The 22,704-nt window shown below is 45.9% G+C and overlaps 1 protein-coding gene across 1 annotated transcript in view; it reads left to right on the top strand.

The window, feature by feature from the left end:
- Positions 1–21,761, top strand: part of Gpc6 (glypican 6) — a 948,689-nt gene extending 926,928 nt beyond the window's left edge. The window contains exons 7-9 of the mRNA XM_051195229.1: positions 3,075–3,211; positions 15,941–16,116; positions 21,245–21,761. Coding sequence (XP_051051186.1) covers positions 3,075–3,211; positions 15,941–16,116; positions 21,245–21,447 — 516 coding nt within the window. The 3' untranslated portion in view covers positions 21,448–21,761. The remainder of the gene's footprint in view (positions 1–3,074; positions 3,212–15,940; positions 16,117–21,244) is intronic.
- Positions 21,762–22,704: the final 943 nt, after the last annotated feature.

The raw sequence follows: 22,704 nt of genomic DNA, 5'->3' as shown, positions 1-22,704 counted from the left end.
TGCTTGCATTCTTTTGAGCATTTGAGTCCAGTTGTCTCATATAATGTCTCATTCACTGGATGTGTCTGATCATTTATTTATGGCCTTGCTCAGTTTGTTCCTCTATCCCTAGTACCTGCTGCAAATTTGGAGTTAACTCAGAAATCGTATGAAATTTGAGTTTAATATTGGAGGCGAGCTCATCTCCTGAGTGGAGCTGTCAAAGTAAAGAGGGCTAATGTCTTTCCTCTCTGTCCTGTGATTTCACGCATGTCTGGCTTTGGTGGTTATTCTACCTCATGGCCTTGCTTCCTTTGCTGTGATTTTCTGGCTTACACTAGGGTGCAGAGAAGAAAGGGTTCCACTGGCTTCCCATGGAGTCAGCTTCCTGTGAACTTTCCCATGGGCCTTCAGCTAAGGGATACAGCTCTAGAAAGGCAGTAGTCAGATTGTCAAAAAACAAACTCCAGAGAAGTCCTAAAAGATGCCTGGGTTTTCTCTGTGAGCCCCAACTGTGTATGTTTGGATCAAGTTCCTGTGGAGCAACTGTTGCAATTTTTAAAATGCCATGAAGAGAAGTTGCAGCATACAACAGGACTCACATAGGAGGTTAACTGGAAGAGGAGAGAGAAGGGACAGAAAAGGGCACAGAAAGGGGGCAGACACTGATCTGTCCTTGGGGACAAAAGTGTGAGAGAGGGAGAGAAAAGGAGAGAGGGGAGAGGGAGAGAGAGAAAGGCGGGGCCCTTTAAAAGGGAACGTAGTGAATGTGCACAGGTGGTGCTCTTAGTGGCTGCAGCTGAGGGCGAGTCCTGTCAGAACCCCAAGGGAAGGCCAGCACAGATGCCTGAACACTAACAATAACAAGTATATTTTTCAGAATGCCAATAAAATAGGAGAAAAACCTTCCTACTTCTCCATTGCAAACAGTGCTGTAATGACAGTATTTTTCCTATAATGCTGAACCAACAGTACTAACCAGTGTGGTGATGCATGTACCCTAGCGTAACCCATCTGGGATACAAGGAAAGAAAGGGAACTGTTATAAAGACCCTCTGTTTCCTTTGAGTTTGTGCTGTATAATGAATCAGACTGATGTAGCCATCCATAATACATTTGTTCTGGAGTATTTGTAATGTAACGCTTTGCTTACAGTGACAGGCCCTTAAGTGCCAAGAAAACAAAACAGAAAGCTCAAGTCTGGGACTATTGCAAAGTGCTCATATCTGTAATTCAGAAATCAAAATAGCAAGTAGGAGTAGATAAGTATTTCCAAACAATGTGAGAGCTGAAAAACTTCCCTGAAACCGGAAATAAACTCCCGCCATTCCAGTATACTTTAAAATCACGGGCCTGTTCCTGCCCAGTGGCTAACAGCATCCATTTCTTCAACTGTCTGCCTCTTACCTTTGCAGTCTGCTAGTGAATCGCCTGGTGTTGGTGCAGAATGTTAAAACAGCATTTACATTTCTTATTGCTCCTTTGCTGTTATCTTGTACAATGAGAAGGTATAGCTCCCGAAATGCCAGGGAGAACATGCCCTGGTTATAAGATGTGGTACAGTGAGCAGTCAGGAGAGAGCTAGTCCTCACGAGGGGCTCCTTACACGGCCAGTGGCAGTCCCAAGGCTCGCTGCAGCCGTCATGACTCGCAGGACACTCATTATCATGACCTCTTCATTTATGTAGCGTTTGCAATATTGTCTATGAACACATAGCAAGATGGGGTAATTTAAACTAATATCTTGGTGGACATTTTCCAATACAGTATGTGAAGACATGTCACGAAATCGTCCTGGCTTTATCAGGTTTTTTCTCTATAAGTCAGAATTCTGAGTTCCCCGAGTCAAAAGCTGGGGTGAATGGTCGTCCAATCATTTCCAGCTACTGAGGATGAGAAAATTTCCAAACCTGCCCCTATCCCACAAAGCCATAGAGATGAGAGGAGGCAACGGAAGCTGCTGGCTAAAATGTGGGGAGGACCAAGTGTGTCAGACGGACTCTTGGCTGCACGTGGCATCGAGTCTGAGTCTGACTGAGAGCCAGAGAGACAAGAAGTCCCATGTCAAGGTGTCTGCAGCCTCATCTCCTTCTGAGGCTTTCAGAAAGGATGGGTGGGGTCGCTAGACGGTCATCTTCATCCCCGGTTACATTTTCATTTCATTCTCCCCTTTTGGTCCCCATCTTCCATCCAGCCTTCCTGACTTTGAGACTATCTGAACGGACTCACTTTGACTTCCTGACATCTGTCAAGGCCCCATCTCTAAACTATGGTGTTTTGGGTCAGGACTAACTTGTGGGTACCCAGTGCAAACTGTAACTGGTACATCGTATCCGTCTACCTATCCGTGTTCGTAAATCGTGGCTCAACAGTCAGGACACTGGCGGCTTGAAATGAATGGAAATGGGTGTTTATGACGGAGTCACAAGGGCATCAAATCCTTGCCCCTCCATCCCCACAGGTTGGAAGTAAGTACTAAGCTGAAAACGCCTTAGACACTGGTACCGAGACCTCCTGCCTCTTTCAGAGCCACATCGACGCTCGTATTTGGATTGACCGTTGCCTTTCCATGCTAGAAATTTTGAGGTGGATGGAGTTCACTGTTCACATCCAAATGCGTTCTGTATGAGCCTGTCGTCTGGACTAGAGTGGAAGACATCAGCAGATGAGCTAGCGGCAACATTTACTTCTTGCAGAAACAGATAGTCCGCTGGGAAATGTGTCTGTTTGTGCATTGCTTCGGAACATTTATCTGGCACTGGGGAAACATATTCTAAAGCATGCATTTAGGGTGTTTTGCAATAGGTACTCTCTGCAATAGAGTGGCCCCAAACCAGGCAGGACACAATTCAAAGGACGGGACAGGACGGAAAAGAGGAAAAGCGGGGAGCCAATAGCCTGAGCATCTCTGGGAGGGACAGGAGGGAGGTGCAGGTTGGAGTCTTCCTGGGCAATCGGCTTTCCAGCCTGCTTTCATTCTGTTTAAAAGGGTAGTTTGTACGTCTCTTATCACAGGCCAGCCACCTTCACTCTGTTCCGTCCTTACGCAGAGAGGCACGCAAAGCCTAACTGTCTCTCCTTGGTTTCCCGGCCAGGTCACTGACATAAAGGAGAAGCTGAAGCTCTCTAAGAAGGTCTGGTCGGCCTTGCCCTACACCATCTGCAAGGACGAGAGCGTGACAGCGGGCACGTCCAATGAGGAAGAATGCTGGAACGGCCACAGCAAAGCCAGGTGAGCCGCCCACATGACACACGGCCCGCCTACGGGGCGTCCTGCCGGGCAGGCCTGTTTATGCAGGGGCCAGTGGAGCCCCTCAGTGACAGCTGTGGAGAGTGGCAGGTTGGGTGGGCACGGGGAGCACTTACTCTCAAGGTGCCATTAAGCAAGCAACCCTCGCTCTGACGGGCTCTCTTCTGGATGAGGACAGAGGGTGGTGACAGGTGCCAGCTTCCAGACAGCCTGCGATCACAAAGGGTCCCTTATGTTCACTTCGCGACTTTAAGACAACCGGGCTATTTTTATCCATAGTTAAACCTTCGGGGTTATTTTTGCCCCCTTTTATTCTCTTTAAATTCACAAAATGAAACTCCAACTGTAATATTTTCACCTTTGGAGAGAGAAAAAAATAACTATGAAGTATTCAATGGAAAGGTAAAAGAAAATGACTAAGAGACGAATGAGCGGCCCTGGAGGTCCCCCGTCTCCGAAAGCCCTGCTGAACCCTCTCATGGCTCTGTTTCCATCTCCCTGCTCTACTGACCAATGCTGTAGCCATTTGATAAGGGATTTCTGAATCTGATGGTTCAGCTCCGACTGGCCTCGGCTCAAGCTTGCCTCGGGTGGAGAAGTTGGATGGGGAAACCGGCTGGGACTCGGCAGGCTGAGCAGGACATGAGGAGGGGAGTCTGCCAGCCCTACGCCAGTGGGGCTGCAGGTGGGTAAGGCAGCTGGTGAATTGGACTCAAGGAATCTTTGGGTACTGACCGGCAGTTGGAGACACGAGGAGGGTTTGTCTATTTGCCAGCGTCTTATTGGGCAGTTTTAAAGGAAGGAAGCAGCAGTGATCCGAGGGAGGGAGGATGGACGGGTGTAAGAACTGAGCTCTGAGGAATCTGCCCGAGGTAAGCAGGGAGCTTGGAGGGTACCAGGCGTGCTCACACTGATGAATGCCATTGTTTAGGATCTGTTGGGGATGGTGTTGCTAATCTTACAGGGAAGAGCCAAGTAGGAAGAAACAGGGCAACAACCAATTCAGGTTGCCCAAAATATTTTGTTCAAATCTAAGATTGAGACTAGAGAGAGAGATTGATGATATGAACGACATGTCACTCATAAAAGGCAGGTGCCAACCTGGTGGGCAGCTCTGCTGCTGACCCGTGTTTACCTTTCAGTCCTGCATGAAATAACAACTGTGCTGTGAAGTTCTTTCCCATGGACAGTCAGCAGGTGGCTGGAGATTTGCACATATGTGATTTCTTACAAAAGGAAACGTAAGCAATGTTCATACTTGTGGGCAGGAGAAAGGACAAAACTCTACCAAGAAATGAGTAGAAGCATAAAGAACATTGAAGTGTGAGCTACAGGGCAGATGGGGTGACTTCCCAACTGTCTTCCTCAGGCAACAGCATCTCAAGAGGAAGATGGTACCCAGAGGCATCCAGTTTGCAAGAATGTGATGCTGGGATGCCTCTCTAGCCTAGTAACCCTTTGCCTCTTAAATAAACAAACAAACCCTAAAGTTAAGAAAGCAAACAAAATTTAATGCTGATTCATATACATATGTAGTATAAAATGACAGAAACATGTTAAGACCATTTGAGAAGTTTTGGAGAATTCTGTTGTAATTCCAAGCCAAATTTCACGTAATGGCTCTGTGTGTGTGTGTGTGTGTGTGTGTGTGTGTGCACGTGCACACACAATTTAAGACAGCAGTTCAAATAGCAGTTTTTAAAAATCAAAATCCTAACATAATGTAATCTAAAGATAAATTAATCTGATACTTGCATTCTGAGAAATGACAATAGGAAAGTATTGAAAAGTAATTTTAGTTTTTGAGAATTTTTGCCTTCACGTATGTCTCTGCCCAAGTGTCTGCCGACCCCAAAGAGGGTGATGGTACCTGTGGAACTTTTGTGAGCTGCCATGTGGTTGCTGGGAATTGAACCAGGGTCCTCAGGAACAGCAGCCAGTGCTCTTAATACTTGAGCCATCCCACCAGGCCCCAAGTTTCCATGTCTTATAAGTAAATCACTGCATTTCTGGAAGCGTGAATTTTAGTACGTACAGTAAAAGCACTGAGGTCCGTAACGCTCCATAGTTAAGTTATTTCATGTAGCACCCATTGCAGTTACATGATCTGGAGCATCATGAACTGTGCAAAGGGTTCATCCTACATGTTCAGAACCAAGGATGCAGTGATGTTGTATGATTCAACACCAGCAACCACTGCCAGAATCATCCCAGATTTATCACACATTCACTTTTACACTAATTTTGACATTGTATTTCGAGAAGCCATATACTGTCCGCCGGAGCTTTCCATACCCCCACATTCACTTGCACAACTCCGTATGAAGTCAGGAACCACAGTTTAGGCTGATCGGTGACACAAGATGGCAATGAGGCCAACACATGAAACCTGACAGTGGCTTGCGAGAGATCGGTGTCTGGGAACACCAATATCCATGCTTTACACCGTGGCTCTTGAAATATCCCTACCGGCACCCACAAGCCAGACTTGAATTCCATCCTCAAACCAGTAGGAAGCACCTGAAAAATCTGAAACAGTGTGAGGAAACAACAAAGTTGGATGCAGTGCAGTCATTTCTAGGAACATGCCTGTGTCGAACCCTGTGCAGCAGCGTGTCTCTTATGATGCAATCTAGTAATATGTCCGCATCTAGCCCTATACAGTGTGTCTTTTATTATGCAATGCGTGTATTATTTAAAGAGACAGGGTTGTCAAATATTTATGACTCAATTATACTCCCACTGAAAAATTGCAGTTCTACGGTTCCTTCATTTTCTCATTAAAATTCTTCTACTGTGGGGTATTAGTATTATAACTTTACATCTGCTGACTGACTGTGTAAATAAAGAACATACCCGACTTGTTCCTTTAAATTTAACAGAACCTATCTTCTCTTCTAATTGCCAAGTGATCTAGAATCACATGGAAAGAATTCAAACAAATTCTACAGGAAGGCTGAGAAACTTGGATAACACTTTGGGAGAGAGAGGGTAGTCAGTGGGTGTTGTGTTACAGGTAGGTAGGGAGCAGAAATAAGGTCTGGTGGGAATGTGTGCTAGAAGGCAACTGTACACAGTCATGATACACTGTATACTTCCCCAACAACATGAAAGAAAATATGTTACATGTTTTTACCACAAAACATGACTGTTTACAGAATTAGAAACATTAAACAACTATACATGTATCCACATGTCACACAAATCCCCATAAGTTTGTACAACTTGATATGCCGATTAAACATATAATAATAGTAATTAAGAATCAATCTATAATAACAAAAAAAAACTGTTTCCCCAGTTTCAATGTATGGATTTGAAAATGATAGACTTTTTAAATAGAATCAGTTGTAAAACAAAAATTAAGAACAGAGTTTAATTCTTACCAATCACGTGACCGTGTGTTATTAAGAAAACTCTCTCTCAGGACAAGCTGAGGAATACGGAACATGGGAGCCCATTAGGGTTCATAGGGTGTCATGGGCCTGGAGTTTATAAGCCAAATCCGGAGAACCAATGTTCCTGATAAGCCAGTTTTTTCCTCTTTGTTCTACCCATCAGACTCCTTGAGGCTCACCGCTCTGTTTGCACTGTGTTGTTTTACGTGGTTTTAATGTTTCTGAAATGACCCCTAAGTGGGAATGTCCATTTATGACAGTGGTTGTTTTATTTTCCCTAAGAGCTATTATTAACTTAGTCACCTGTGGAAATTAACGGTTATCTGATGTATAAACATATGCAGTTTTGTTGTAGCAGTTTCATGGTTTGCTGTATTGAGACCATGGTCAAGGATATGCTCGCAGTGGCTGCCCTAAGACATAAGCCATGGCCTCTCTCCTGCCCATTCTCCTCGCTGCAGGGGATGCCATAAGAAGAGACCCTGCCCTACTAGCATGTAAATCTTCCCTCTGACACAAGAGCCTCTGTCTTTACTCATGTCTTGGAACACTGGGAAGATGAGTAAGACAAGTCCTCAGAAGCAGGGCTACTCAGGCTTTGCTGCTGTGTTGGCTTAACTTTTGGAAACCTTGCATAGAAACAGATTCTGACTGGTTGTGCTGTAAACTGAAGGTTTGTTTCCTCTTAAAACTCATAAGTTAAGATCACCCATCCCCCAATATTCCTAACGTGTTGGTATTTAGGGGTGTGGACTTACAGAGGTAACTTGATTGTGACACAGAGCCCTTCAGGATTGATTAGTGCCTTTATAAGAGGAGGTAGGGAGAAGTTGGGAGGGAGGGAGGGAGGGAGGGAGGCAGAGAAAGACAGGGAGGGAGGGAGAGAAAGAGAGAGGGAGGGAGAGGGCACCTCAAGACATCTCACTCTCTCCTCTCCTCTGCCCCGAGTGAGAACAGAACAATAATTTAGCCATCTGCAGGCCAGAAAGTGAGACATCACCTCAGAATGTCTGCCAACACCTTTGCCTCAGATGCTCCAATCCCCCAGAGCTGTGAGAAATGTGTGTTTGTTGTTTAAGTCATATAGTGAATGCCATTTTCGTTAGGAAGCCAGAGATGACCAAGGTTGTGATTTTGAGATGGCGCCTGTGCTGGTTAGTTTTTATTTATTGTTCATTTGACCCAACTTAGGGAGTCTCAGTGAGGGGTTGTCTAAATCAGGTTGGCTTGTAGGCTTGTGTGTAGGAGGCTGTCTTGACTTAATGGATGTAGGAAGACCCAGCCTACTGTGGGTGGTGTAATTCCCTAGGCAAGAATTCTATGACCACATAGAGGAGGGTGCTGATGGACAGAGGAAGCAAGCAAGGACCCACACGCCCCTTCTGTCCTGCTCTTTGACTGGATGCGAGGGACTTGCTGCTTGAGTTCTGCCTTGACCTCCCTTTGATGACTGCCACCCGGTACTGTACTCCCACAAGTTTCTTCTTTTGTCAGCATGTTTTTTATCACAGCCACGGAAATGGAACTATAAGCAGGACCTGGGTAAGACTTAGCATCTGTAACGATTGCCCATATCCTGTAGCTGCTGTTGGTGCAGGAACCACACATCTTCTGAGGGAGGGCTGCCGGAGCAACGAGTACTTTAAAATATTGGACAGTTGGTCTGGAAAGATAGCTCAGAGGTTAAGAGCGCGTGTTGCTCTAGCAGAGGATCTAAGTTTGCCTCCCAGTACCTGCCTCGTGTAGCTAACCATCAGCTGTATCTTCACCTCTAGGGGAAGCCCCATGTACACACGCAGGCACACAAGTAAATCTTCGGGGAGACACTGACAAAGCTAGAACACGTTTACACTAAGAACGCACTTCATATCAGCTCCAAATCTAAATGTAGCTAAGAGTTCCGCACCAGCTGTCATTGCCAACTCTTATTAGCATATATTCCCTTCCTCGGTTCACACACAAGCCTCAGAAACACGTCACAAATCATTGTCTCCTTTTTGCATTCACCGAGGGAGGCCCTTCCTGATCCCCTTACTGAGATTCTCCTGGTATGAAAAGCATCAGTAGCAGTGGGCACGGTCCATTGGCATGTCACCCACCAGCAACAGACAACATTGGCGTCATCTTGTCTACCACTTGACATAAAAGGGCGCCAGAGCTTCACAGATCCATCAAGGAGGAACTGTGAGTTTCCCACATGCCGAAGGTTGTAGCCAGACATGGGTGAGATCTTGATGAAGGGAGAAGGAATACTTTGAACCCTGAACCTTGAGTCAGTGAATGCGTTTTCATCTCCCCACTGTGTTATAAAGGGGAAAGATGTAGCAGCTAAAACAACAGAGCCTCACTTGATGCAGTTCTAGACACCAAGGTCCGAGTGGTTGCTTCTAGCAAAGGAGTCTCTTGCTGAACATCCCGGGGGTGGCTCGCTTCCTCCCCTATCATCACCAGGTGGGAAGTGTGAGTTCTGGACCAGTCTTCTTCTGAAAGCAGCACCACAGTCATAGGAGGGCTTCCTTGTCATGACCTCATCCAACTCCAATCCCTTCCCAAAGTCCCAACCTCCAAATTCCCATCCCAGTGAGATGGCTCACAGCAGGGATGCGCAGGAGCCCAGCTCACTGGTCCGAACAGCTTCCTTTAGCATCAGTGTCAGCATCTAGTGCCCGAGAGAGGCGGTCTAGGACGCGCCTTCAGTGACCAGCAGGAAGCTAGTCTGCAGGTAGGAACTTCTATGCCTCTCTCTTTTCACTGACCTCAGCAACTCCTCCGGGAGGGGGGAGGGGCGAGATAGAGGACCACTCTGACTCAAGCCAGACAAATAGGAACTGAAAGGAAGCTAGTAAGTTACAGGGGGGGGGGGGAATCGATAATAATCTAGAAGGCCAACGGGGGAAAAAATGAAAGACTCGTAGAGCAGGTTACAAATCTAGGCCTTCTCAAGTTCCCAGGGTGAACCTGGGGACCCTAGGCATCAGTCATTGCCTGAGAAGGACGTTCTAGGCCACCTGTGAGCAGAATGAGCTGTCTATGCAGGACTAGGGAAGAGTGATGAGGTGCGAGGCAGGGAAGCACAGGCTTAGAGGGAAATAAAGCTTTTATACGGTCCGATGCGTTGGTGCAGAGCTCTGCCCAGCAGCAAACAGCAGTGAACCAAAGCTCGCTGCCATCCACACAGCCTCTTAACTCACTGCTCTTGGACAACAGGGTTTTCATTCCTTAGGACACTGGAACAGTATACAACATGGCCTGTAACCTTCCTCTACGATTGCTTTCTCTTTCTCGGGATGCTTTTTCTAAACCCATGGGCTATGAAAGAGGAGGAAAAAGCAAGACAGGATGCAGATAGATAAATGATGCAGTCTGGAAGCCACGGCCCTCCGGCACACAGGTTGCCTGATAGAACGTTGGATGTATGGGATTATTCAGAGTCCTTTTCTCAGTCACTGGCGGACTCTTCCCTCGCCCTATACAACTATAAAGTGAGGCTGAGCTATACGCAGAGGTATACGTATCTTCGCAGGTCTTTGCTTTCAACTCTCTTGTGTAAATGTGTAAAACTCTCAGGTGTAATTGCGGGGTGATACAGCGGTTGTGTGCGTGTTCTGAGGGACTGCATGCTGTCCATTGCACAGGCATTCCATTGTGCCAGCACCAGTGTTCAGGGTTCCAGTTTCTCCACATCCTCGCCAACACCTCTCTTTCTGTTTGTTGTTTTAAATAATAGCCATCCGAATGTGTGTGAAGCTTAAACACATATCTAAATAAGCTTCTAAAGGAGGTCACAGATATCACAGGTTTGCAATTCCTACTTGAAACCCTTGAGACCATGTCTTTTTGAATTCAGATTTTCTTTTTTCTTTTCTTTTTTTTTCATTTGAGAAAACTGCCACACTGAATGTACTGTATATTGTGTAATGCTCCCAGTGGGGTCTGGACCTACAACCCGCAATCAAATGCATTAGGATTTCCGTAGAAAATGCATTAGCGTGGCAGTAAGTGGGAGAAATGAGGACTGTAATTGGCCCTATTTCAGATCTGATGATGTTTTGCTAACAAATGGATTGCAGGAGGGGGGCGAAAATGGAGACCTTCAAAATTTGGAACTGCACATAAGAAATTCCGAGTCTGTACATACAGTGTATCTCCTTACATTGGGAGGACTTTTGAACACACTGAAAATGACAACTAGAAAGTTCTATAGAGATATGCGTTTACGGTAACAAGTGAGTGAAAACTGTGGTAACCACACTTTCCCAGTGTGCCTCAGTACAGCACCAGCCAGGAATACCAGGCTTTTGAAGAGGATCCCAGGCCAGCGCTTGGGCACCCAGGTCTACCCAGCGCCACCGGTTCACTCCAAAGTCTAACATGTTGAAAGTGCATTCCCCGTGCAATGCCTTACAGTGAAGCTGCAAGGAGCCCATGGGGTCACGGGACCTCTGACCTAGTCAAGGGATCCACCGGTTGATCTTCCAATTTAATGCTATCATCAAGAGATGATGGATCTAGGGTGGGGTTAGCTGGAAGAAAGTAGGACATCAGAGACGCCCTTAACGAATACGCCCTGTCCTGTCGCCCGTCACTTTGTCGCTTGCTTCCTGGCTGTCGTGAGATGAGCACCTTCCCTCCGCTGTGCGTTCCCCTCCCCGGGTCTTCTGCCTCACCTCAGACCCAAGTGACAGGCCCAGATAAGCACGGACAGAAACTCAAACAGTGAGCCGAGATCAAACCTTGCTTCTTTTTGTTGGTTTTCCCTGACAGCTCCCGCTTGAATTCATAGTAAACCCCGTCCGTAGCTACCGCTTGGTTCTAGCTTCCTGGCCCCGCACTGCTTAGACTTTTACTAGCGAATACGTCACAAACTCAAAGGTGTGTGTGTGTGTGTGTGTGTGTGTGTGTGTGTGTGTGTGTGTGTGTCCCTTTCCTTGCATATGTAAGCTGCTAATATGAGAACAACTACTACCCCGCGTGTACCGGTAAGCAATACTGCATTCTGATAGGTTGAGGTGCAATACTGCATTCTGGTAGGTTGAGGTGCTCTTCCTCCCAGCACACACATTTACGCAGCAACCAGGTCTCTCTGGAAAGCCTCAGCCCGGCTCTGAGGAGCGGATGGGAGGTGCAGTAGTTAGCCGCTGAGAAACTTCTGTAAGAAGCGTTAACGTTTCCGATGTTACAGAAGCTCTCGACTGTGCGAATGAGTTTCCTGGCACACAATGTGTAGTTCCCACCCACCCACCCACAAAGTAGAATGTGTTACTCCTCCAATGCCTTCCAGCTGCTCATGGGGCTCTTTCCCGCTCATCGGCCATGCTTGGTGGTAATCAAGGAACACTACACTAACACCATGAAATGGGATGTGAAGGAAAGAGGTTTCTGAAGCACCGTCAAAGCTGTAGCCCCTCGCCACGTCCTCGCAAACTGAATCCAAACAAAATGAGGCAGCGGTTGGCTGTCCTTGGGTACCGCCCACCTGCCACACCACAGCACCAATTATTGGCACTCCGGTTTGTTCTCAAATCTAAGTTCTCCCTGTTCCCAGTGCGCGTGCATCCGGCCTTGCAACCTGGGCTGTCAGCGCCAACACTCTTGGTCTGTATCCCCACAACGTATGAGCTGCTGTCACTCAAATGACTCTGCTAAAGCTTAGCAGAGGAAGGGCCCGATGGGTTCAGTGATTGGTCTGCTCTTACAGAATTTGTGATTTACATAAATCAAACCACAACGAACGATATGAACCTATAGATTCCTGAGACCCCGGTTCCCAAGTGGATTTCCACATCCCCTTCCAACTACACGGTGATCCTCTACAGATATTGTATCAGTATCTGTATCTACCATGGCAAAGGAAAAAAAACCTGTTTTATTTATTTTTCATCTGTTTAAATTTCTAAAGTCACCGTTGGAGAACACCAAGAGGAGAAACGGCTCTGGAGGGCTCCAGTGCATGGCTCCTTGTTAAGTGTCTGAGCATCGCCAGGCACAGTGAGATGCTGGCTTTGCCTGGCAGTCTTTCGTTGTTGCTGGATGTTCAGACTCCCAGGGGCAGCATTCCCATGTTAGACATCGTGGCAGGCTGCTGATAGATGGGACTTGGCTAGCTAAGCAGTGCGCACGGCACAAAAGAGGCAGAGCCCCTGCGACTCGGCCTGGGCACCCCAGGCCACCGGATGCAGGGCAGCGCGCACCGGCCGTCACCTTGCAGACCCTCAAACCACGTCAGCAGCCGATGGCTTCTGCTTGTCACCTATTACAGTATCGAACCCCAGGAGCCTGGCAGTCACAGTACCCTGCGGGTAGCCGTCAATTCGATGCCGTGTGTTAGAAGTTACACTGGGGGGACAATCTCAGAACTTGTCCACTCTGAGTTTTGCTTTTATTTTGTTTAAAAGTCAGTTTTCTCGCCTGCATATGGGTGTCAGTGAGGAGGACTGGGCGGTCTATGGGGCCTCTGGTAGTGGATCAGTATTTATCCCTAGTATATGAATGAACTTTGGGAGCCCATTCCACACAGAGGGATACTCTCTCAGCCTAGACACATGGGGGAGGGCCTAGGCCCTGCCCCAAATGATATGACAGACTTTGAAGACTCCCCATGGAAGGCCTCACCCTCCCTGGGGAGCAGAAAGGCTGGGGTTTGGTGGGGGTGATAGGGGAGATGGGAAGGTGAGGGAACTGGGATTGACATGTAAAACAACCCTGTTTCAAATTTTAAATTAAAAAGTGGGGGAGTCGGTTTTCTTCAAACAATGAGTGAAAATATACGGCTTATTCTGAACACCTCTAGTTTAAACAGGTAAACCAGTCGCTATACAAATACGCTGTAACACTTGGTTCCTGAGTAAAACACACTACTGAAAAAAGAAGCCTTTGCCCTCTCCTAAGAGCTGCTCTGCCCTCCAGCCTGGCTCTGGCTGCTGCCTTAGAAGGCTACCTCTACGAGCCAGTTGGCTTTCAGTTCGCATCAGCCAGGAGGAGCCAGAGAGGTCAGGAAGCCTCTGTCAGCTCACCCCTGTCAGAACTCCCTTAGGCGCAGTGTCCTTGGGCGCCCTGGCTTTGACTCTGGTACATTCTGGCAGCATATCTCTCCTTTGTCTCTAGGGGTTCCCCGTTGAATGGCCCTTAAAGCACATTTGTAAAAGCCCTTCCATTGAATTCTCCTCAGCACCCCTCTGAGATGCCATTTGTTTCTTACCAGGACACAGATATAGATGGCAGCTTTGTAGGAAATAGAAAAAGGCATTCAAATTAGCTGCACAGGTTCGCTATATTATCACCTTTAGTTCTGTATATTTTGAAATTTCCTAAATGAAGGAGGTGACCCAAAAGCAAAAAGAAAGGAAACTGTGATGCAGCTCGCGTGGATTGGTGGCCACAGCTGAGGCAGGTGTTAGTGCCCGCTCAGTCCCTCAGCCTGGAGAGGTGATTTGTACCCAGAATGCCCAGCCAAACAGAGCAGCCCCATAGAACGGTGACTAGATTCCTGGTAGCCAGAACCATCTTAGGAGAAAATGATGGTCCTATTTAATCAGATTTCACATTTAAATAATTATGAACCAGAAAAAAGCAATAACAAAAATAAACAAAGAAACAAAGCCCTTTGTGGGCCAGTGCCTTCCCCCACTGTCACAACAGTCAATGTTTCTGTGATGATGGTACCGGGATTTCTTTGCACCAACACGTTAGTAATCAGATCTGCATCAGACAGCACTCTGTAAATAAGTGCTGTAAATCAGACCAGTCCCTGAGACCACACACACACCATACACACACACATCATACATACATACACACACACACACCATACATACACACACACCATACATACACACCACACACACACACCATACATACACACCACACGCACATGCATACATGCACACACACACCATACACACATACGCACACACTCACGCACAGAGTACACTTACACACACACACACTGTCTCACATACACACACACACACACACACACACATACACACACTTCAGATGCGAGTTGCAGACCCCAGGTTGCCAGGTTGTTAGCTGTGTGTGTGACATCTGACTATAAATAAGTACCACCACCACCACCACCCCACACTTCCTGGGTCCAATTAATTTGCTTGACTATCTCATAGAATTCAGTTTAGCCCTTTACTAGACTTTACATCTGCTTGTCATCACTTGGCCTTGGCTTTCGATTTAATGGGATGGGAAAAGGGCACACCTCTCTGGCGATGGGCCGGTGGGCTGGACAGTTAGGGGTGTCATTTATAAGGAGAATAGAGGGGAGAGTGATGGCTTAGGAAGAAGATTAACCAGACAACATGTGTAGAGAACAGAGTCACAGCCCAAGAAGACTGTCCGAGCCAGTTGCCATCTATTTTCCGTAGAGAACGCAGGAAGAGAAAACAGGGGCTTGTGGGAGCTTTGGGACACCGAGGAGTCACAGAGCCGCTGAAGCTGCTCATGGGCTCTTTATACACTGTTTATGAAAATGCCTGGACAGCTTAGGCAGGGAGTGGAAAGGCTCACAATTCTGAGAGCTTCTTGAAGGTTCTAGCATGGGAACACAGGTACTCTCACACCCTTGACTAAAGACAGTCCTCCTCTATTCGGGAAAGGTCGTCCTCTTGGGCCAAGAGAGCGGCTTCGGGGGGGACGCACATGGAGCGGTGAGGGAGGAAGGGGACACTCGCCTGGCCAGCCAGCCAGAAACATCAAGTCTTATTAGATATTAGCCTCTTTTACTGAATGTTGACACACCTGTCATATTAGATCCAAGCTGATATTAAAAAATTAAAAGCCTGTGATAAGGACCCTGGTTCAATTCCCAGCACCACCAAAATAGCAAATAAAAACACTACTGGACATATAGGCATAAGCCATCACTGGCTCCTCCTAAAACATCCCAAAGACTTTTTCTTAACACCCAGAAGAATCTTTGTGTTAAAATCCTCCTCCACGAAGAAAGAGTGACCTCCTTTGCTAAGGACCACACCTGCTCATATGCCACTCCTAACCCAGTTTTTAGTACAAAACCCGGCAAAACCAGGGAGGGAAAGGGTACTTAATTTGAATTATTTATCCTAGTCCCCAATTTAGCGCGTTTTTATAGATGAACCCATGTAAGGACCCATTGCACTTAAACATGAATCTGAAGGCCTTCTAGCCCGAACTGCGCTCTCTCAGGATGTACTTTTATCATTCTGCTCATTCTCTCCGGTCTTCACCAGGTGATTTGGCGTCCTGGCTGAGCTGGCAGGACAGTGTTTGGGTCTGAGGTCACTGCAGCATCACTTGACCCATGGCTTCCTCTACCTTGCAGATATTTGCCTGAGATCATGAATGATGGGCTGACCAACCAAATCAACAATCCCGAGGTAGAGGTGGACATCACCCGGCCCGACACGTTCATCAGACAACAGATCATGGCTCTCCGGGTGATGACCAACAAACTGAAGAATGCATACAACGGCAATGATGTCAACTTCCAAGACACAAGTAAGGGCCTCGGCACCGCCACAGTGGAAAATGGTTGAGTGGGATTGCACTCTCAACGGATAATCTGTGATTACATCACACTTGTTCTTAATCATGAAGCTTTTCCAGTCTGAGCCACAAAACTTGCATGCTAACTAAAGTCATAATTCCACTTAATGAATGGCTGTGTACCTGTGTGTGTGTGTGTGTGTGTGTGTGTGTGTGTGTGTGTGTGTGTGTACACGCACGCGTGCTTGCGTTCATACCTGTTTGGGTACGTTCGTCAAGCAAGGGTCAGCCTTGAATGTTATTCCCTCTCAGAAGTTATCGGCTTTATTTTTAGAGACAGGATTTTTTAAGGAGACCCAGAGCTCACCCATTCAGCTAGGCTGTGAGCCCAGGCATTCTCCTGTCTGTACCTGTCCAGTGCTGGGATTTCAGGTACACACCGCCACACTTGGCTGTTTTGGTAAGAGCTGAGGATCAAACTCATATTCTCATGTTTACACAGCAAGTAGTTTACTCACTAAGCTATCATCCCAGCTTCGGGTGAAATATTGAGACATGTGAAAGCAAAAACATAATTTCATCTACCGGTTGATCCATTTATAACAAAGTGGCTGTTTTCACCTTGCCTTTTCTATAATAGCATTTATATCTACTCCAAACTCCTGCCTGCCTTCCCTACCAACCACCTAAAGAATCTTCTACAGATTTCTTGACAAGCTGGGCTTGAGTCCCCATCTTGTCTCTCACAATGTAAACATGATGGTTCACACACATGCAATACAAGTTGCACTTCAGAGTGTGAATTTGGATCTTTTCTTCAGTTACCATTATGTGATATGGTATTCCCTCATGATTCTGGACAGACCCCAGGGAGTCCCAAGAACAATGACATTCTGTGGGTGCTGTGTTAGGCCAGGATGCTATGTAAGTTGTATATTTTCAATTTGTTCAAAGTTGTAATATTTTAAAATCAGTGTGTTTATTTGGGATATGCCTTCACAGTAAGTAGAGGAGAATCTGTACTTCTTGAGACTCACATTCCTCCGTTACGAGGGCATTACTAAATGTCTCAGGATACTAAAACTGTGAGGAACAAATAATGGCAAGAGGTTCCAGCTGGGGACCTCTTGGAGGCTACACAGAGGTGACTTAGTAAAGAGCTAAGACAGTGTCTTGAGGGTGGTAAGCAGGTTCAATGAGTTATTTCCCTCCCTACTCAGTTGTACACAGACACAAACCATAAGCATTTATATCTGAACTATTAGAGAAATATTAAACTGCTGAAGTAATATTGCGCATGACTGTTTCTGTGGGGATTGTAAAAGCATTTGAAGTGATTTCATGGGCTCTCATAAGTGAACTCTGAAGTGAAGCTAAGTATATTTGGGTTTTGTCTAAGTGGCTTCAAGATTCATAGCAGCAGAGTCAAAGGCCCTGTGGGATTTCTTCTCAGGTACGTTGGTTTTCTCTTAAGTGTGCAACCTAAGAGAATGCACGGGAGGAAAACATTCTTGAGCATCGGTTGTAAAGCTGCCAACGATCCTTAGGTTGCTCGCTGAAGCCGAAGATGCACGTGTATTTGCTTAATGAGTTAGAAAGGCACAAGTTACAGATGGAAGTCATCTCAGCTCCTCGCCTTCCTACTGAGCTGTTCCCTGCAGAATGCTTGCAAGTGCTTTCTTCCATTTTAAAGAACTCAAGAATGTATTTTCTCTGCACAGGGCAATTACCACACAAAGGATTTCATTGCTATCAGATTCCTCAGAATCATGCTGTTATCTCTGTTTGCTTTGTCTAGACCTCTCTTCTTCTCCGGAAGGGAATGCTACACCAGCTTTTAGCCTTCACGGCTTCTCCATCACTTAGCCTCATGTTTCCCATCCTGTCCATCCTATCTTCTCCACGTATTAATGCGCTGTTTTACCGGGAGAGTTAACTATTAGATGAGGGATGAAGCTATGTAAGAATTATCTCGTCTTGGCCTTGTTGCGGTGTTTCTTATCTGGCCTAAGTAGACGTCATTCTGTAGAACTCAAGGAATGTTGAGGAGGCAGTGATTTTCCACAGTTTCTTCTCACAGGAAAACAAAAACCTTGAAGGACTGTGAAGATACTCCCTTGGCTCTGACTCAGGCACCCACTGTAGCTATTTAAAACAGTACCTATCCTGTCTTAGGAGTGTATCGCTCATAGCCATTTTTTAAGTTGCCCATTCTACCACCGTAACACCTGCATTTGGGATTTCCTTTCAAGAAGACTGGGGCCATTGTTTCTCACAGCCAGACCCACTTGCCATTCTTTGCTTCCCACGTTGTTAATATTTCAAGTCGCTTTAACACTATCTTTATACAGGTTATATTACTGCTTGCTCATGATACCAGTGTTCAGAACAATTCCCTTTGCGACTCTGATACCTCTGAATGTAATTAATAAGCATTTTTTCTCCTTGTAAAGATCAATAACGATAAGGCAGAGAAATGATAAGAAACAAGTATAATGTATTCCGATGATCTTATCTGATATTTAGATGTCCCATTTAGTGGGGGAGAACAGTGCTGAGTGTCCCGTCTTCACTCAGGAGAACAATAGAAGAGTCCCTACACTGACTTGGCTTGACATTTTAAGTTGCATCTGAATCCAAAATGGCGCCCATGTCTCAGGAGCAGTGGCGCCCAATAGCAGGGCAGGAGTTTAGGAGTGTTAGCTAAACTCACTGAGCAAATGAGTGTAACCTCATTACAGAGATTACCGTTTCCTGAGTCTCTCCAGAAATGTCTCGTTTATCCCCATAACAGTTCTGGGAAATAGACGTTATTAATTTTAGTTTTACAGGCAAGGAGAAAGATGTTTGTTGAAGCTGGCCGCTCCTGTCCATCTAAATTTATAATGGTAGCTTAAGTGTTAGGCCACGTTCCCTGGAGGAAACAAATCTTTTCCATCTGGTTTCATTGGCATCCATGAGTTTGCCTCTACATTTTGTCAAATTGCCTTTTCAGCAGCCTGTTATCAATTGCCTGTGCTTAGATATAGAAACTGATAGAAATTGAATTAATTGCTCAAGACACATTGACTTATTCAACAAGGATTTATTGAGCATCTGTTTCATGTCGGAGATCATGGCCACTGGGAAGTGAATGGTCTCTCAAAGCCTGTACCCTCAAAAAGTCTACATTCTGGTAGAGTATGGGACAGTGAACAATCAAACAAGCCATTAAATAGTAGAAACCCAGGTATTAGGAAGCACTTGCAGGTAGCAGGTGCAGGCACAGTGACAGGGGTTGGCTTAGACCTTCTGCTGACGCCCAAAGCCAGAGTTGCTCAAAATTCTTCACCTTCACATAAAATGACTTGGCATTTTCACATGGCCTAAACACATTCCCTGATACGCTTAAAATAATCTGTGGGTTACTGATAACACCTAATACAATGTCCTATGTAAATAATTGTTATGCTGTAGTTTTCAGGGAATAATGGCAAGAAAAATGCAAACGTGTTTGACATAGATAGGTTTGTTGTAGAACTACACGGTACATAGTGCTAGGGAGAGGCTGGGAGCCATGATACAGCAGGAAGCTTTACCAGGGTCTCTTCAGACATCATGCTATTCACATGGGTTTAACTCGGCATCTGGCAAGTTCACGTTGCTTCTTGAAACTTCCTGGAATTATTTTTAATCCATAGTTGGTTGACGATGTCGTTAAAACGTGGGGGAACCAAACAATAAAAGGTGAAAGTTAAGGAAGCCCAGAGGCAGGATGGGAAGAAGGGGAAGATGGCACCCTCAGACTGCAGAAGGTGTAGGCACTGAATCAAGCAGGGACAGGGAACGTGTTCCGTAAAAGAATAGATAATAAACACGTTAGGCTTCAGGGTTACACACTCAGTGGCAGCCACTCTGCTGTGCCCTGGGAATACGGAAGTAGCCGTAAGCCACTGTGGTGAGCAGCTGTACCTGCCTTACAATCAAACCATCAGCCTGAACTTCACAGGTAGACCTCTTGAGGTCCTCACGATAGCCTCCCCTCCCCCTTTGGTTATTGCAAACATTAGAAAATGTAGCAAGTGTCTTACATTTGGGGACACATGGAAAGAGCTCACCCGCTCGTGGCTTAGAGAGGCTTGTTCAAAAGGATACATCTTGGCTGTTAGGGCAAGAATATGGGAGTTGGGGTAGAGGAGAAGTCCAGCACAGTAACGACGTCTACCTTCTGCAGCTCTCGGCTGCTGTTTCTGCAGTTTACTGTGCCGCTTGCTTTCAGTCTCTGTTTTGCCTTAAGTGGCCTCTCAGAAGTCTTCTTAGAAGGTTAAAGTGACACACACGCCTTTAATCCCAGCACTCCAGAGGCAGATCCAGGAAGAGGAGCATGAGCTTCAGCTTGGACTCCAAAAACAAAGAAGAAACAAAAAGTACCTTTAAAAAAACACGATTCCTGCTTAGAGTAGCAGTGTTGAAATACAGAGTATCTGAGAACAGAACTGCTTCTTTAGGATAGATAGATGGATGATAGATAAATTATTGACTATAGATAGATGACTGTTAGATGATAGGGATTTATAGATAGATGATAGATACATAGATGAGAGATAGATGATAGATGATTGGTAAATAGGTAGTAGGTAGATGTATTTATATAGGTGTATATATTTAATTGTGTTCGTGTGTGTGTGTGTGTGTGTGTGTGTGTGTGTGTGTGTGTGTGTGTGTGAGTTTATTGGCTCCATGTATGTGGAAGCTGGGAGAGCCAGAAGAGGGTATCAGATCTCCAGGAACAGAGTTACAGGTGGCTGTGAGCTGCCTGATGCTGATCCTTGGCAATGAACCGAGGACCTCTGTAAAAAGGATAATGCTGTTAGACATTATGCCTCGACGCCAGCTCCAGAAACAAAGTTTCCTAATCATTTAAGTACTGGTCAGAAGAAGTGTCTTAAGATCAGTGTTATCGAGAGGCCGCCCATTACAAGTTTGCTCTGGGTGGGTACCCACGAATACTGTGTTTCAGCCATGTTTCTGACCCATCGTTAACCAGCCCATGAAGCACAAGCCTACAGGCAGATGATCAACCCTTTGCTGTGAACTATGGCTGTTTGTCTCTATTCCCAGCTAAGTGATCTAACTTTCCTTGTCAATCTGCCCCCACCAGGTGACGAATCCAGCGGCTCAGGCAGTGGCAGTGGGTGCATGGATGACGTGTGTCCCACCGAGTTTGAGTTTGTCACCACCGAGGCCCCTGCAGTGGACCCAGACCGGAGAGAAGAGGAATCTTCAGCGGCGAAGGGCAGCTACTCCCTGCTCTCCTGGTCTCTGATCTGCATGGCTCTGGCCCTACAGAGACTCCACAGATAATCATGGGCTTTGGTCAAGTGAAACTGCATTTTAGCTCTTCAGTGGCCAACCCTCTTCTTTTCTTACATTCTTGGACAATGGACCATGCCACAAAAACTCACCGTTTTCTATGACGAGAGAGCAGTCTTGCAATCTGCCTCCCTTTTTGTTTTCCCAAAGAGTACCGGGTGCCAGAGGGTCTGCATATTACCTTCTGCTATCTGTGGGGACCTTGTTTATTCCAGAGAGAATTCTTACTCAAGTCTTTCGTACCAAGAGATTTTTTCTTACCGTCGTTTGCTTTTATGCTGCAGAATTAAAGGAATTTCATGTTGTGAGGGTTTTTTTTTTTCCTCTAACACCCCACTTAAAATAAGATAGGAAGAAAATAGTTTTCCTTTTCAAATCAGGCCAAACCCCAAGACAACTGCCTTTTCAACAAGGAAGCAAATAGAGAAGAGACAAAAAAGGAAGTCTCATGCTATCAGGTTTGGGGATGACAGCCAACTCCTGGGGCGAGCTTCTCTGTGACAAGCCAAGTTTACAGAATGCTTATGAGGGGGAAGCGGAGCATTATTTAATGTAGTGGAAATTCGCTGTTGTCTTGGAGGTATTGTCTTGCACTCTACCCACACTGATTTGGAGGTACTAATAGTAAACTTAGGGTTCTGTCTTAAGCGAGTGGTAATCTTACTGCAACTGGACACCTCTCTTTCACCTGCCACACTCACTGAAGGCAGCATTTTCTCAGTCTCCTGACACCTGTCCATTGTTTCCAGTTGTCTTCGGTTTCTCGCGGATGCCCGCGTCAAGTCTCCTTCCTCCTAGGTCTTGACTAAAAATCATTTTCATCGGTACAGTCTCCACTTTCTCCACCAGTCTGCCGTGAATTAGACACCTCAGCCCCTCTGTTCCTGACTCCCCTCCAAATGAGAGTTCCCTTACCGACATGACAATTAGCTCCACACATGAGGTTTTGTTGTAGACTCTTTGATTGTGTCAATTGGTTTCAGCATCACAAGGGCATTCTCTTACAAAATAACTCACAACAACAAAAAAACTCAAGACAGAAAAAAAACAACAGAGAGAGAAAACACTATATATATATAGTATTGACATGGAGATTTCTTTCACTTTTTTAGTCTTAGTATGATCATCTATTTTTATATCTATATATATATATATAAATCACAGATTTTAACTTCTTAATTCCAAGCTCAGGGTTGACACTCCTTTGTAACAAACCTGTTCTGTCAACCGGCTCTTCTTGTTTTGTGG

Source organism: Phodopus roborovskii, unplaced genomic scaffold, assembly GCF_943737965.1.
Source record: "Phodopus roborovskii unplaced genomic scaffold, PHOROB, whole genome shotgun sequence".
Taxonomy (NCBI): Eukaryota; Metazoa; Chordata; class Mammalia; order Rodentia; family Cricetidae; genus Phodopus; species Phodopus roborovskii.
The sequence above is the reverse complement of the archived record's forward strand: the minus strand, read 5'-3'. Positions and strand labels throughout refer to the sequence as shown.